The sequence below is a fragment of the Ciona robusta genome, chromosome 2 (assembly GCF_009617815.1).
Source record: "Ciona robusta chromosome 2, ASM961781v2".
NCBI classification, from domain to species: domain Eukaryota; kingdom Metazoa; phylum Chordata; class Ascidiacea; order Phlebobranchia; family Cionidae; genus Ciona; species Ciona robusta.
This window is the reverse complement of record NC_143236.1, coordinates 2,320,927-2,336,074: the sequence shown is the minus strand read 5'-3', so window position 1 is coordinate 2,336,074 and position 15,148 is coordinate 2,320,927. Positions and strand designations below refer to the sequence as shown.

Here is a 15,148-nt window from a genome sequence, read left to right as displayed (position 1 = left end):
ACTATAATCAGGATATTTGGATAATATTTTCTTAAGGTGCCCGTCTTCCCCTACTCTAATAATCGTACAAACGTTTATTGGTTAAAACGTTTCACTGTAGAAACGCTCGCCAAGGCGTGTTCGAAGTTCAAAATTGCTCACGTTCCTTTCGCTGTCACTTCTCTACTGCTGTAATCTAAAACGTTTTGGGCTCCTATCCCTAGAGAAAAGGTACCACTAGTACCAAAATGCAGTGTCCCAATCACGGTCATTACACTTGTTTAACCGTGTTTTGCTATGAGCCATCTGCAGATTAAAAAATGCAGACCTACACACATCTCCCTGTACATATATACTGCGGCAAATATCCCTCTGCTAAAGTTATAACTGATGCATTTGCATACTGATGCGAAGACCTAGCCCAAGAAAGCGTGAACATCGAACATCTCGTCGTATGGCTGCTTAGTAATGCTTTGTTGCCTTAACAATAGATTTGGTACGCCTATCGCGTATGTAAGTCTATGTATTTATTACGTTCTGCATGATGCGCTGATCAAAGGGTTATTTTTACTTAAAACTGAACGCTTCATTTGTAAAGCGAAAACCACGAAACCAAGTCTGTGGTGCGTAGATAAAATTGTGTCGTTTTTCATTGGATTTTAAAAGGCGTTTGACACCTAACATTTAGTTTACCATTTTTTATAGGACCTAATATTGATTTAAAATAAAAGCAAACATACCGCGCGACGTTTTAACTTTCAGATAGGATTACATATTCGACTTGCTTTTCTATTTGACTTATATGTTATTCTAATAAAAACGTTTTTATAAGCGCGTAAAAAATCGTAAAATATATTTGCGATTATTTAAAACCTCAACCTTCTTGCGTTTGCACAAAAAAAAAACAAGCTCAGAGACGTAGCTTATTTAGTAAAAACTGTTTTGCATTTATTTTCTGTGCCTTCACTGAAACGTGCCCCAGATACCTGAACCTGCCAACATAACTTTTTCTTTTTATAGGGAGCGCAAAAAAACCATATAATTTCCCGTGCCTTTTGTGGACGTAACAATTGATTAAAATAGCAGCGTGATTTCCCATACCGCTCCAAATAGACGGTGAATGAATGATTTGCTTGTTATTAATACACGATAAAATATGAAAAGATGTGTGGTGAAGACACGCCCTCTTCCTAAGTTGGTTTGTTAAACTTAAATTGTCATCTGCGAACCCACGTCAATTTGCAGACAATACAGCTGCAAGAACATGTTCATGTTATGTAGTGGGGGGGAAGATGGGACACTTTGTCGGACGGTACTTTTTTAATTTTCTTTTTACGGACCCCCATTTAATGATAATCAGGAAAATAAGGTTACAGAATTATTCGACAGAATTATCACGACTTTATAAAACGCCCGTCAAAGCTTATAAAACAACCTTGAATATTTTGTACAGTTTGATTTTGTATCATAAAACTGATTTTAGTTTTGCAAAAAAAACTGAGATATATGCATAAGGAAAATACAATTTGTAGCAAAAATAAAAACTTTTAACAGTTATAATCAATTTTCTGTTTTGTTACAAGTTCATATATACATTTGTAGAAACTTTTTACCGATCCAGCTTTGAATATGTCATAGTGCTACGTAACACCTAAATATAAATCATATAGCGACGCCAACAGTACAGATGGTATAGATTAGAATATGTTTTGTAATATTTTATTTTTGAGTTCTGCTATCTTTAAATCAAAAACCAAAGTTTTAACGTGTAAAAGTGGTGTCTGGAACGCAACGGAGGGTCGTAATAAATTTGGACCGGGTGGTCATTGTAATTGTTCCGATCCACTAAGCATGCGCAGTAGCGTCTCGGCGCATGCGCAATAGCGTCCGGTACAAAACCTGTGTGATAACGACTCTGGTTTTCCGGCCATGTGAGGATAAAGTAAGTTACATTCAATCATTCATCCATTAAGTATATATTTAGTAAACAAATAGCAGGAGGTTTTAGGTTTTATCTTGTAGAGATATAACTTGGAAAAGTGATACAAACTTCACCAACGCCATTTCTATGGACTTTGGGGATAACATGCTAGTGACCTACATAGATGTATGCGAAAGTTATATTCTCGCAAAAAAAATCAAAAATATAATATTTATATGATTCAAGTTATGATCATACTTTTTTATATTTAACATCTATCCCCGCACTTTTTTAAAGAAAATATTGTTTCATATTTTAGGTATCACTTAGCGCTATAACATATTCGAAGCTGGATCGGGAGAAAATTCTATAAATATGTTTTTGAGCACGGTAGTGGTCATATAGATCCTTTTTCGTCGAACAGTTGTTCTTGGCTTTGTTGTTGTTGTTGCTGATAGGGCGATTTTTTCCGCACTTATCCCAATTCTCAATTCTAGCATTTTCTTTAATCTCTTGATTGAAATCAAATCGTAATATATATTTATAATTTTTAGACTAAATTTTCAGATTTAAAACCGCACAATTAGCGTGTGTGCACCAAAGCGTGGACGAGTGCCCTTTTCTTATCGTTATCTTCGGTATAAACACCGTGTCTCTCGTTTCTTCGCTCTTTTAGTTTACTGCTCGCAATAAATCATTATGCAGCCGCCATAATATGAATAATCTTAACTTCTAACATTTCCTATAATGCTGCGAGATTACGGTTTACGCAAATTCACAAAAACAAACGTCTTTAAGCGACGACAAGGTTAACTATTGTAAGTTTACATGTCAACACATGGTACAGGAGTCGTACAAAGCGTATTTACACACATTCTTTACCAAACTTTCATTCCTTATACGTCTTAAATTTAATGAGTTAAAATACACCAATTAAATTCATTCTATCTACTGCCCCACAGTCACCAATGGCGACTGAAACCCGCTTTGTTGGTTACTTTTGATTTGTTTTTGATCGATCTCAGTCGACCATTGTAGTGATAGGGGTAATTAATACTATGCTAATTAGTTTATACCGTGCTCATGCATTAGATCTGTGTGATCTCTTGTTATGACGAATATTAATATTCATAATTAATATTTTTTCAAATTTTAAATTTTTCATCTTAGAATCGGTACCGCTGGGGTCTAGTTAGTACAGTGTCCAAATTTTAGGTTAGTGGTACCAGTAGAAGGTATCGAAAATGGCCGCTATAATATCTGTATTCTAGGATCACCTTGGTGAAAAAAAAGGTCATTATTCTACTTAACTTTGTTTCTATAACAGCTTTGATTTTTTCATGTTTATTATAGATGATTTGAGGTATGGTAGCGTTGTGTGATGTCTAGAAGCAATAATATATTCACTGGGAAATGGCCTGTTTTTGTCATCATTGTCTTGGTCTTGATAATTTTTACTGTTTATCGAATGTTTGATGAGCCGGCATTTACACCATTAGTGTATCCGCGAAAGAAAGTTTCTGCTTATCACGACAATGCTGTGAATAAGGAAGTAATTTTAACAACAGAATCATCTACTACAAAGTCTACAACTACAGTGGAGCTGCAGGATCTTAGGTAGGATTTTGACACTTTTGTTTGCAGTCTTATCACATCGCCTTCAGCCTTACCATAATAACAGTTGTATAAAATCTATGCAGCTATAAGGGGCTTCTCTAAAACACGCAATCTACACAATCTCCTCTATAACACGCAATCTACGCATTCTTGTTTTGTCAAATTAGTAAACCAAGTTTTTTCAATAAATAAATATATATATTAATTAACTAAATATGTCCTAAAATAAAATAACGCAATCTATTGAAATAACACATAGCGCCACCTTTCGGTCAAGTCACGCAATCTACACAATCTAAGATATATACATAATCTGCACAGGCTAATTTTGTTAAAAAATTACCAAGTTTTTTTCAAATAAATGCATACTTTAAATTTGTCGTTAACTGTCTACCGTGTTGTTCTGTAGATTGGGTTGATATTCTGAGTATACCACAGTTAAATGACAGATAAATTTATTTAAAAAGACTTGGTTTATTTTTTAACAAAATTAGCCTGTGCAGATTATGTATATACCTTAGATTGTGTAGATTGCGTGACTTGACCGAAAGGTGGCGCAATGTGTTAATTCAATAGATTGCGTTATTTTATTTTAGGACATATTTAGTTAATTAATATATATATTTATTTATTAAAAAAACTTGGTTTACTAATTTGACAAAACAAGACTGCGTAGATTGCGTGTTTTAGAGGAGATTGTGTAGATTGCGTGTTTTAGAGAAGATTGTGTAGATTGCGTAGATTGCGTGACTTGACCGAAAGGCGGCGCTATGTGTTAATTCAATAGATTGCGTTAGTTTAGGACATATTTGGTTAAATAATATAATTATTTATTTAAAAAACTTGATTTACTAATTTGACAAAACAAGACTGCGTAGATTGCGTGTTTTAGAGAAGATTGCGTAGATTGCGTTGATTGCGTGTTTTAGAGAAGATTGCGTGTTTTAGAGAAGATTGCGTAGATTGTGTAGATTGCGTAGATTGCGTGTTTTAGAGAAGCCCGCTATAAGTTTGTTTGCTATGGAGTGCCTGATTTTATTTAGCATTGTTAAGATGCATTGGATTTAATGAAAAAAACCCAACTCCTAACTTGGCCCGATCACCAAAAATGGCTTTCTTTTGCATATATATTATTATTATTATATATATGTATATATATTATACAAATAAACAATAATAAAAAAGCGCAATTTATTATGACTCGATCCAGTGGAAGTTTGCATCACATTGCATGTAGACTTGATCACTCATCTGAGTACCTTTTAAACAAATGGTCGTAAAGCTAATAAATTAGGAATGATTGTTATTTATATTCGATGTTCTTATTTAGGACTTGTACTTTTTAGAAAATTAGTTTTTGTTTTAATAGTTTGTTTTATATATATATATATATATATATATATATATAAATATAATAATATATATATATTTTTTTTTAATAGGTGATTAGTTTTACTGCTTCCTAAATGTAAAATATGTAACTTAACCTCTGAATGAAAAATATTGTAAGAATTCGCGTTGGCATAATTATGTTATAGGCATAAGGGCTTAAGTATGTATAAACTACTTTGACTGATTTGACACATCTGTTTTTTTTGTACAAAGACAAGTTTCTAGAATGTGTTTGCAACTAATAAACTGTATCGCATAAGCGTCGATTTTAGGGTACACATTTTGCATTTGGTTTGCACTCTTGTGTGAAAGCATGTATACTGCTTCAAGAATAGTTGCAAACAGCATTATATTGCTCTAACTATTGGTTGACTCTTGTTTATACATGTGTGTGCTACATTTATATTCACCAACTGAGATGTAAGAGTTTGACATGAGATTTCAACAGCACACTCAGACCGTTAGTTATGAATTCTAATGCTGACTGCTATGTTACCTCTAATGCGCGAGTGACTCCATATACGTAGCATAAAAATGACCAGTTTTCGCACCTGGCCAACTGACAATGGTGTAAGTAAAAGACTATGTGGTAACAATAAACATTATTTAGAAAAACGGTTTAGTGTTAAGCAACAGATATATTATCTGTCCCAGGGATTCACATGATTAGTTTATTTCTGTGTCACCTTTAAAATTGCAATAATTATTTTCGAAGTGATTTGGGCAACGTCGTTTGGATTGCACACGCAGATGTTAAAGTTTTTAGTCTAATAAACACTTCTGCCAATTTTTAAATTACGTACTCCTATTTTATGCTTAACCATCGCATGTACGTATTATGTTACAAAACAATATCGTAATGTTTGCATTTGTATGTACAAATATGTTATAGGCTGTATAATAAAAACCTATACTGATAATTTCAGAGTGTTATGTATGATATAATAATATTCAGATTATCACAAATGCATCTGTTTGTTTATTATGTTAGTAGCCACCATATTGCATTCACGAAATAAATTTGTTAATATTTTGCAGTTCAGTCGGTTTTTGGTGACTTAACAAAATAAATACGTATAATATACAGTAATACGGGTATTACTGAGATCTATGTAACTAAAACTGATTGTTAGTCAGACAAAAGTGTTTTGAAACAAGTGTAATTGTGACAGCTGACGGCAATATGTAATCTATTGTATAACGTGAGGTTGCTCAATTATTAAAATTAGTTGCTATTTTAAAAAACAAATACTATCATAGAAACGACGTCGACATATTACACAGACATGACTTTTGAACACATACCAATTACAGATGTGGCTTTTAAAAATAAGTCTGCATTATATGCTGCCCAACCGGCAAGCAATGTTATGACACTTCTGATTAAGTTATTGGGTTGTGTGGGCGACACAGTCAAACCGGCTTATTTGAGCCAGGAAGGCTTTATCCAGATGTGGTCTAGCTAAGGGAGGTTGAATGTAATATACTTGCTTGTTAAATGATGTTAAATAAGCTATGTAATATGCAAATACTGAAGATTATTAAGTGTTCTTGCCACATAAAAGGTTCAATTATTGTGTTACGACATATCTAACCCCAATCTGTCAATGTATATTTGATATATTTTAATATATATATATATATATAAATATATATATACATATGTTGTGTCAATCAAATAATCAAACACTGATACTTTGTGGCACAAAAACAAGATAACAGGATGATCCAATAAATAAGGGGGGAATGTTAATAATATTATGCAGGGGATGTAACCAGAAAACCGTCAAAAACATGACATAATGATTCGATGAGTAAGCGTCAAACATTGATACAAAACACTATATTTTTGTCATTGTTTTTAACGTAGTAATAAAACGTCACATAAAATTTGGATAGTCTATGAGATGACTCTATGCTACTGGCACAGATAATCTGTTCGGTTGCTTAACACTTGACATATATTTTAGCCCCATCTACATACTTTTTTGGATACCACCATTTGGCTCCAAGACTCAATACAACCTTGATAAATGTGGAGACTGCATTGTTACTTACAATCAAAATGATCTCGACAGAGCTGAAGCTGTAGTTCTTCATTTCACTGAAGCAACAGAGCAACGAATACCGGATAAAAGCCGACGGTAATATATTAATGGATGTACAAACAGTATAACAACTACAAATACAAATAGTGTGGTATGATACTTGTATTTATAATTTTATTTAGTTTTAAGTTGTAATGCTGTTTTTTTTTCAATTTACAGCAAACCAAATCAAATGTTTACTTTTTATTCAATGGAGAATCCATGGTCTGTGTCTGTATTAAGAGGCATGTCTTTTAAAGTGTTTGATAATTACTTCAACTGGACTATGAGCTTTCGACGTGACTCAAACATATTTTACCCATATGTTGTATGGTTTGAAGAAGATGGTCTTTTTAACGGAGATACTTCCAAGCATTACTCTGAGCAGGTTGTTAAGGACATTCTCTCTAAAAAACAAAGCGATATTTTAGCATATTGGCTAGTAAGCAACTGTGGTTTTACTCACGGTGCAAAAATACGAAAAGTGTTGGTTGAAGAAATGGAAAGTGCTGGTTTGACTATAGATAAAAGAGGAGCCTGCTTTGGAAAGTCCGTTCCCCAAGACCCCCAAGCATTTGCTGAAAAATTTAAGTTTTATCTAGCGTTTGAAAATGGAGTTCATTGTAGAGACTATGTAACTGAAAAATTCTGGTCCAATGCACTTAAAGCAGGACTTGTTCCAGTTGTTTGGGGTCCAAAGCGAAAAGACATTGAAGCACTTGCCCCTAAAGGTTCTTTCATTTTTTATGAAGATTTTAATTCTTCGGCAGATTTGGTGAAGTACCTTCAATATTTAAACGCAAACGATACCGCATATGCTGAATACTTTAACTGGCGGTTAAAGCAACCCACCATTGAACAATTTCCTTTGATTGAATATAAAGGTTACAGGAGGAATACAGGCATGTGTCAGATGTGTCGGCTACTGTGGCAGAAAAGACTTTACAACAATGTGAGTAACGTTGTTGCTTCACTTGAGGATTGGTGGAAGAACTCTGATAATCCAGAATGCCTCAGTTCATCTGTTAAACCACATGACAAATTTAAATAGCCCAAGGATTTTTTATGTTGCAACAGTCTGTTTACTATATGACATTAAACATGTAGTTTTTTACCAGGACATATTTCAGTATTTTCTTCAGTTTTCAAATTGCTGTTCATTTTTGACTTAACTCAACCAAGTATAACTATAACATTTAACTTGTTTACCATTATGGGTTCCCATATTTCATGCTGTTTTAGTTGTATCGAGGTAACGCTTACCTAATCCAATTCCAAATCTGTAAACTACACTGCTGTTGATATGATTATGGTGCACATAGCAATATTTATACAACTTTAAGAGGCGGAGGGTTATATAAATGTCTTCATATTTGTTTGTTTAAGTTCATTTTCACGCTGTAATTCTCTTTATTACTGTTGAAAACTGCGTCATTTAGTAGGAATTAATGTTTTCTAATACAATCTTTACATTTGTAATCGCATTTTATATTTCCATCTAAAGATGCGTAAACATATTGACAGAAACACATTAGAAATTCAAATCATAATGTAAACAAAATTTAAACCTAAACACTTAACTGTTACATTGCACTTTGCATATCTTTATTATTACTGTTTTATGTTGCTTTTCTGTATTTAATTTTTACGTCATGTATAATATATATATGCAAGTTAGCTTAAAATTATATATATAGAAAGAAAAATGATTGAGTGTTTCTTTCATAAACACATCCAGTTTTGCTTAAAAATCTAAACAGCTACTAGTTAAGTGTAATTTGCCCTGCATTATGTGGAACAATTGTTTGCTTGACCACGGTTTCTTAACCATGTGGTTCAACAGCATCTTTATAAATATAATCTGGTTTTATGATCAAAGTGGACTATTGGGAGAAATTAAATTCCAACTTAGCGATAATATTAAAAACTTTTACTGTTGTGTCTAATAGATAGGCAGGAAGGAAAAGCCCAATCGTGCTTCCTTTGGTACATAAATCAGCTGCAGCAAGTTCCTATATCAAAATTACAGTTCAGAGAAATAAAAGATTTAAAGTTTGAGGAATTTGAAATAGGCATGAGGTTTAGAACGAATTATTTCCTGGTACTTTTTGGGGCAATTGGATGCTTATTGCTAAGTGCAGTTATAACAAGGTTTGTCATTGGCTTATGTAAACTAATTTTACTTAGTAACACCTTATTTGCCAATTATAGGGAAATTCTTCCTCAACTGAGTACTTGTAACTGCACAAAATATGAACTAAATGATGGGTTCCTTGAAAAACTGGAAAAAATGAGAACTTCTCCAGGTACTGTATATACCAAATACTGTATTGATGCTAATTTGTTGATTGGTCGTTTATTTTGTTTTTAACTTATTTGTCGCTGCATTAAACAGAAGTGCCAGCTGAAGTTTTTGAAAGAGTTATTCTAACAAGACAAATTCGAAAGGACATTTTGGAGATGTGGAATGCTCTGCAATATGAATTTGATAATTTGAAATCCACAGAAGATGTACATGGAGCTTTATTAAGATTAAATGAAAGACACAAGTACGTTTAACTAAGTTGCCTCTACTATCAAAAGTAAGCAACTTATTTTCAGTAACTAGATAAAATTGTTTTTTTTTTACAAAATGTTTTGTTGCCTAGTGCGCTTATGATTGAAATAGAAGACCTTTTAAGTTTTGAAGAACCTTGGCAGGAATCGCTTTCAAACAACCTCTCTGTCTATGTTCAAAGTGAATTATGGCGACTGCAGGTAGTAACAACAAACTGATAACATGCAGGCTTGATTTAAATCGGAGTGCCTTTACAAAAATACAATAGTGGCAAAACTTTTAAAATCTAATTGCATTTAAATCCTTTGTTTTATAAAATAGCTTACAGTTACTGAGGCCTGATTACACACAAAAGTTGGATAAGTAGAAGGCATATTGTTTAAACTTTATTTTTATTTCAGAATCCGTCGAAATGTAACCAAACTTCACCCCAACTTTTTATCAAGTTGAGTGGCTGTGGTCTTGGTTGCGAAGTTCATAATATTTTCACCAAGTTTCTCGTTGCCCTGGGTCAAGAAAGAACTTTATTTTACTACTCAAAGGGCATGACTTATTCAATGGACGGGTTGGAAGCTGGATTTTTGCCACTAAGTGAAAATTGCCAAAAACCTCGTTCAACAGAAAAATGGAAGCAATTAATAGGTTATTTTAAATTTTTAATTAGAATTACATTGTAACTTTTTTGCAAATACGTTTTGTATACATTTGTGTATGTTTTTGCAGTTTTACATACTAATTATATAGGACATGATTAACGTCTCTTACTTTTCAATGTCTCTTATTAACATTTATTGTTCACCTTCCATTTCAGATGATGAAACCTCACAGAATGAATCCTGTGTTTACATCAAAGATTCGTATGATTACAACAGCATCTACAGACCACAAGCTGTGCCTTCTAACTTGCTGCCGGTGATTGAGAAATTTCACAGCCACCCATTTTTGTGGTTTGCAAGTCAAGTAGTCTGGTACATCACACGGCCAAATATTATGATGAAGAACAGACTTACAATCATGGAGGAAAAAGTTAATTTTGAACTGCCTATTGTTGGGTAAATGTTGATATATGTGCAATTTTTGTTATATTTGTCATCACTAATTGTTCTATGCCATTGATTTAAATGTACTTTGTTCACTAATTGTTCTATGCCATTGATTTAAATGTACTTTGCACAGAATACATGTTCGCCGATCAGACAAGCTCAGCTCCGAGGAGGAACATACAGTTTTTCAACCATTGAGTGCGTACATGAAACCTGTAATAGATTGGTATGATAGATATGAAATGAGGCAAATGAGAGATGAGATTGATGTTAAGGTAAAGAGACGAATATATCTTGCAACGGATGACCCAACAGTTTGGGAAGAAACCAAAAGGTACGAAATTTTGTAAATCACTTGCTAGAAGAGATGTATAGATTTATATTTAACTGTTCTGTATAAATGAAGTTAATTTATTGTGTATTAAATATGATTTGAAACAGCCTAATCACTCAAAAAGTCTGAACAATTTTTGTCCTTATGAATTATCACTTATACATGAAACTCCACTGCGGTAAGTTGGTTAGCGGGCGTGCTTCTACCAAGATGGTGGGTTCAAGGCTCGTTGCTGCTACTATTGTTGGCATATTTCTACTTAGGCCACACACTTAAGGGCAATTGCTTCAAGCCAGTAGTCACTAATAATCAGCCATACACAAAAATAAAAATCCAAAAATAACAACAAACCATCTACAAAGTTACATTTGTGAACACCCATGTTGTGACAACTGTCGTTTTCTGGCCACCCGAAGACAAAGCAAGTTACATTCAATTAATTAATTCTTGTGTTGTATACATATAGTAAATATGTTCTGTTTTGCAATTATTCCAATATTACTGTGAGAAATTTTTAAAACATCCATATTGTTTTCAGCTTTCCGGAGTTTGAGTTTTTTGGAAATAAATCATTTGCAGTAAGATCAAACAAAATTAAGCATCGCAGATCAACTGAAGGATTTTTTGAAGTTATAACTGATGTAAACATGCTTGCCAAGTGTAATTACATTGTTGGGACATTATCTTCTGAGGTACAGTTTAAGCAGTTTCTTAAATAATCAGAAATAGTTATTTCAACAACGGTACGCAAACTTCTTGTTGTACATATACAGCATTGTAGTAGAGAAACCGATTCAGCTTTTTGTAAAACATATAGTATATGATCAATTTTAACACCTTATATTAACAATGATTCATTTCTTTTTTATAACTTTTAAACAGCTGAGTCGACTGGCATATGAACTGATGCAGACTTATCATGTTGATGCAACAGATAAATTCTACTCGCTTGACATAGAATATGGAATTGACGACCAATATTTGATGGAATACATGTCTCAATTCAATCACACACACAGTTCGTTTGCAGAAATGGAACTGCAAGTTGGGGACATGGTTAAAGTGGAGGGGCTAATGTCTGACAGCCAATATGTTTTTGGTGAGAACCAACGTACAAATGCTACTGGTCTTGTTCCTGTTTTCAAATTGAAGCGAAAAAGTCAGGCAATAGTTTACCCAAGCTTTTTTAATAGTTTCTCTGATACAACTGTTTAGTTTGGAGAATGCAATACTGGTGTGAGTAATATATAGTATGGTGAGGAGGATGGAACAGCCTTTTATTCCATTTTTCTTGTCCCATATAGTAGTAAACAAAGAACATTCATTAAATTATAAAACTGTATGCTCGTACACCTATAGACGGTTGTTAATTGTTTAAAAGATGATCAAGTTATGGGGAAATTATGTGCTAAAATGTGTCTTCCTTCACCCTATCGCAACTCTAGGTAACTGAATTATTAGAGTTGTTGCATAATGGTATGTACCAAAGCATTGATAATATATGTTATATGGAAATATTAAGGTTAATGAGTACTTTATGTGCGTTAAGAGAAACAGTTTTCTATTTCTGTGAATGTTCTGTTTTTAAAATGTAAAAGGATTGCTTTTTGTACCGTTGTGTTTTAAATATTTTGTTTTATATCACGGGCGTGTTATATTGCGTTTTATGTATCTTGGCGTTTTGCCCCGTTTCGTAGCCTTGTCCCTTGTTGTATGTTGCCGAATAAAGAATTATAGCGGCATACCAATAACAAATGAAAAGTTGTATATAGATAGAGATGCTCAAAAAATGTAATTTATAACTACCACCAAAGTTTCAAAAAACAAAAAAATATATAAAAATAATCTCTATGGAATTGGTATTTGTTCCAAGCATCGATACTACCATCATAGATATCTAAACATATTGTTTTCTAAACATAAACATATGTTTAGATATCTATGCTACTGTAGTGACTCCCCGAATGGTTGGAGTTACAGTACTGGGGATTCCCAGACATCCGGGTTTTCTTCCCTCGTTGTTGTCTCCGCAGACATTCTATTAAACTGACTTATGAAGCGCACGTTGCGCCACTTCATTGGTGACCCCGAAGAATATTTGTAGATCAAATATTGCTTTTAGCATGGAGAATCAAGATTCCAACTTAGCAGCAGTCTCTCTAAAGCTTCCGGCATTCTGGAAATTAAATGCAGCCGCTTGGTTCCACACTGTAGAGGCCCAAATGCATGTCCGTAACATAACAGCCGACAACACTAAATATTATTACGTTGTCTCGGCCCTTGACAGCGAATCGGCGACAGCGGTTAGTACTGTTCTTGACCAACCACCAAACCAGAACAAATTTGAAACTATTAAGAGGGAACTGTTGGCAGTTTACGAGTTAACGGAGAAACAGAAGAAGCGCCTACTTCTTGAATTAAACGGCCTTGGTGACCGAACCCCAGTTCAGCTTTATCGGTATATGCGAACGCTACATTCGGCACCCAAGGACGATGTCCTGTTCATGGCATTCTTTCTTCGCCAACTTCCAGTGAACGTCCAAGCTATCCTGGCTGCCCGTGATTTTACAGATGTCGAGAAGATGGCCCTTGCAGCCGAGGAAGTTATGGCTACCTCCTCACACCCAATCACCGCCTTAAACCCGCGGACACGACCACTACCACAGCCTACCACTCAAGCCGGTACCGAACACTTCTGCTATTACCATCGTCGATGGGGAAAACAGGCAAAACAATGCAGACAACCGTGCAGCTGGGCGGGAAACGCCCCGACCAGCCACTAACAGCGGCGAGTGTCACTGGTCAAACTAGCCGCCTTTTGTACGTATGGGACAAAACCTCCGCACGTCGTTTCCTTGTTGATACAGGAGCCGCAGTAAGCGTTTCTCCAGCCTCACGACATCACCGTCAACGTTATCGAGGAGTGGACGCGCTGCACCTTGCTGCGGCCAACGGATCGACTATCAAAACGTACGGCACCCAGGACCTCGTGCTGGACCTGGGTTTTAGAACCTTTAAATGGACATTTATCCTTGCGGATGTTTCGCAACCACTACTCGGCGCTGATTTCTTGTCGAGCAACAACCTGGCTATTGATCTCCGCGGACGACGACTTCTTGATCTCGACTCCAGCCGTCAAGTGCGACTCCGCTCTTCTACCAGCAAACCGCTGGGCCTACACGCAGCACTTCAACCAGAACCTGCAGGTATTCTGGTACGTGAATTTAACGATTTGTTGTCTCCAACATTTAACACTAACACCAGTATGCATGGTATCTGCCATCACATCGCGACAACAGGTCCACCGACATTTGCAAAAGCACGTCGGCTATTCCCTGACAAACTCGCGATGGCCAAAAAGGAATTCCGCTTTTTAGAAACACAAGGTATAATTCGACGCTCGAAGAGTCCTTACGCCAGCCCATTACACATGGTTCCAAAAGATGACGGTACCTTCCGCCCGTGTGGTGACTACAGAGCTCTAAATGCTATGACTACACCAGATAGATATCCGATTCCACACGTGCAAGATTTTTCAGCAAATTTGCGAGGTATGAAAGTATTTTCTAAAATCGACCTTATTAAAGGCTTCTATAACATTCCCGTTGCACCCGCGGATATCCCGAAGACGGCCGTCATAACCCCATTTGGACTTTTTGAATTCGTCCGTTTGCCCTTCGGGTTATGCAACGCTGCACAGACATTTCAACGTCTGATGGATATCGTTCTACGCGACATCGAGGGTGTTTTTGTTTACCTCGACGATATACTGTTGGCCTCACCTGACGAGGCATTGCACAGGCGTTTACTTCGACAAGTTTTTCAGCGTCTGCGCCAGAATGGCCTCGCCGTACAAAAAACAAAGTGTGTATTCGGAGTATCCCAATTAACTTTTCTTGGTCATACAGTAAATGCAGAAGGAATTAGCCCCCTGGCCGATAAGATGGGAGCAATCAGAAACTTTCCTCCACCAAAAGACAAAAAATCACTGCAAGAATTCTTGGGTTTAATCAATTATTATCACAGGTTTGTTCCTCACGCTGCTCATCACCTATATCCGCTACATCAGGCGCTGCGCAAGTCTGCTGGGCAATTTCATTGGTCCCAAGAGATGGATAAAGCCTTCCGTACATCAAAGAACATCTTGGCTTCAGCCTCCATGCTCGTTCACCCGGATATGCAAGCTGAACTCTGCATCACAGTCGATGCTTCCGATCG

General features: G+C 35.4%; 3 protein-coding genes across 4 annotated transcripts; all 3 read left to right on the top strand.

Annotated features, from left to right (window-relative positions):
* The first annotated feature begins 3,201 nt into the window (after positions 1–3,201).
* On the top strand, positions 3,202–8,874 carry LOC149740012 (3-galactosyl-N-acetylglucosaminide 4-alpha-L-fucosyltransferase FUT3-like). Its single transcript, XM_089871413.1, has 3 exons — positions 3,202–3,517; positions 6,880–7,053; positions 7,177–8,874. Exons 1-3 carry the CDS (start codon positions 3,282–3,284, stop codon positions 8,045–8,047), a joined length of 1,281 nt encoding a protein of 426 aa, XP_089727539.1. The 5' UTR covers positions 3,202–3,281; the 3' UTR covers positions 8,048–8,874.
* Positions 8,875–8,935: 61 nt separating this feature from the next.
* LOC149740011 (alpha-(1,6)-fucosyltransferase-like) lies at positions 8,936–12,691 on the top strand. 2 transcript variants are annotated; one of them, XM_089871391.1, is made up of 9 exons: positions 8,936–9,147; positions 9,208–9,302; positions 9,392–9,545; positions 9,645–9,753; positions 9,955–10,195; positions 10,365–10,605; positions 10,730–10,930; positions 11,469–11,622; positions 11,813–12,691. In XM_089871391.1, the coding sequence occupies exons 1-9, from the start codon at positions 9,071–9,073 to the stop codon at positions 12,143–12,145; spliced, it is 1,605 nt and encodes a 534-aa protein (XP_089727517.1). In that variant the 5' UTR covers positions 8,936–9,070; the 3' UTR covers positions 12,146–12,691. The 2 variants fall into 2 exon arrangements, with proteins under 2 accessions (XP_089727517.1, XP_089727516.1); XM_089871390.1 differs by having other exon boundaries at positions 8,936–9,302.
* A 117-nt stretch (positions 12,692–12,808) lies between these two features.
* Positions 12,809–13,733, top strand: LOC149740010 (uncharacterized). Its single transcript, XM_089871467.1, has one exon. The coding sequence runs from the start codon at positions 13,054–13,056 to the stop codon at positions 13,711–13,713; it is 660 nt and encodes a 219-aa protein (XP_089727593.1). The 5' UTR covers positions 12,809–13,053; the 3' UTR covers positions 13,714–13,733.
* Positions 13,734–15,148: the final 1,415 nt, after the last annotated feature.

Bases quoted from the DNA above. Each gene is read 5' to 3' on its own strand.
- LOC149740010 (XM_089871467.1), top strand. From the start codon at position 13,054: ATGGAGAATCAAGATTCCAACTTAGCAGCAGTCTCTCTAAAGCTTCCG.
- LOC149740012 (XM_089871413.1), top strand. From the start codon at position 3,282: ATGTCTAGAAGCAATAATATATTCACTGGGAAATGGCCTGTTTTTGTC. The intron at 3,518-6,879 runs GTAGGATTTTGA...CATATATTTTAG, and splicing joins GTGGAGCTGCAGGATCTTAG to CCCCATCTACATACTTTTTT. The intron at 7,054-7,176 runs GTAATATATTAA...TTCAATTTACAG, and splicing joins ATACCGGATAAAAGCCGACG to CAAACCAAATCAAATGTTTA.
- LOC149740011 (XM_089871390.1), top strand. From the start codon at position 9,071: ATGAGGTTTAGAACGAATTATTTCCTGGTACTTTTTGGGGCAATTGGA. The intron at 9,546-9,644 runs GTACGTTTAACT...TTTGTTGCCTAG, and splicing joins AGATTAAATGAAAGACACAA to TGCGCTTATGATTGAAATAG. The intron at 10,196-10,364 runs GTTATTTTAAAT...CTTCCATTTCAG, and splicing joins AAAATGGAAGCAATTAATAG to ATGATGAAACCTCACAGAAT.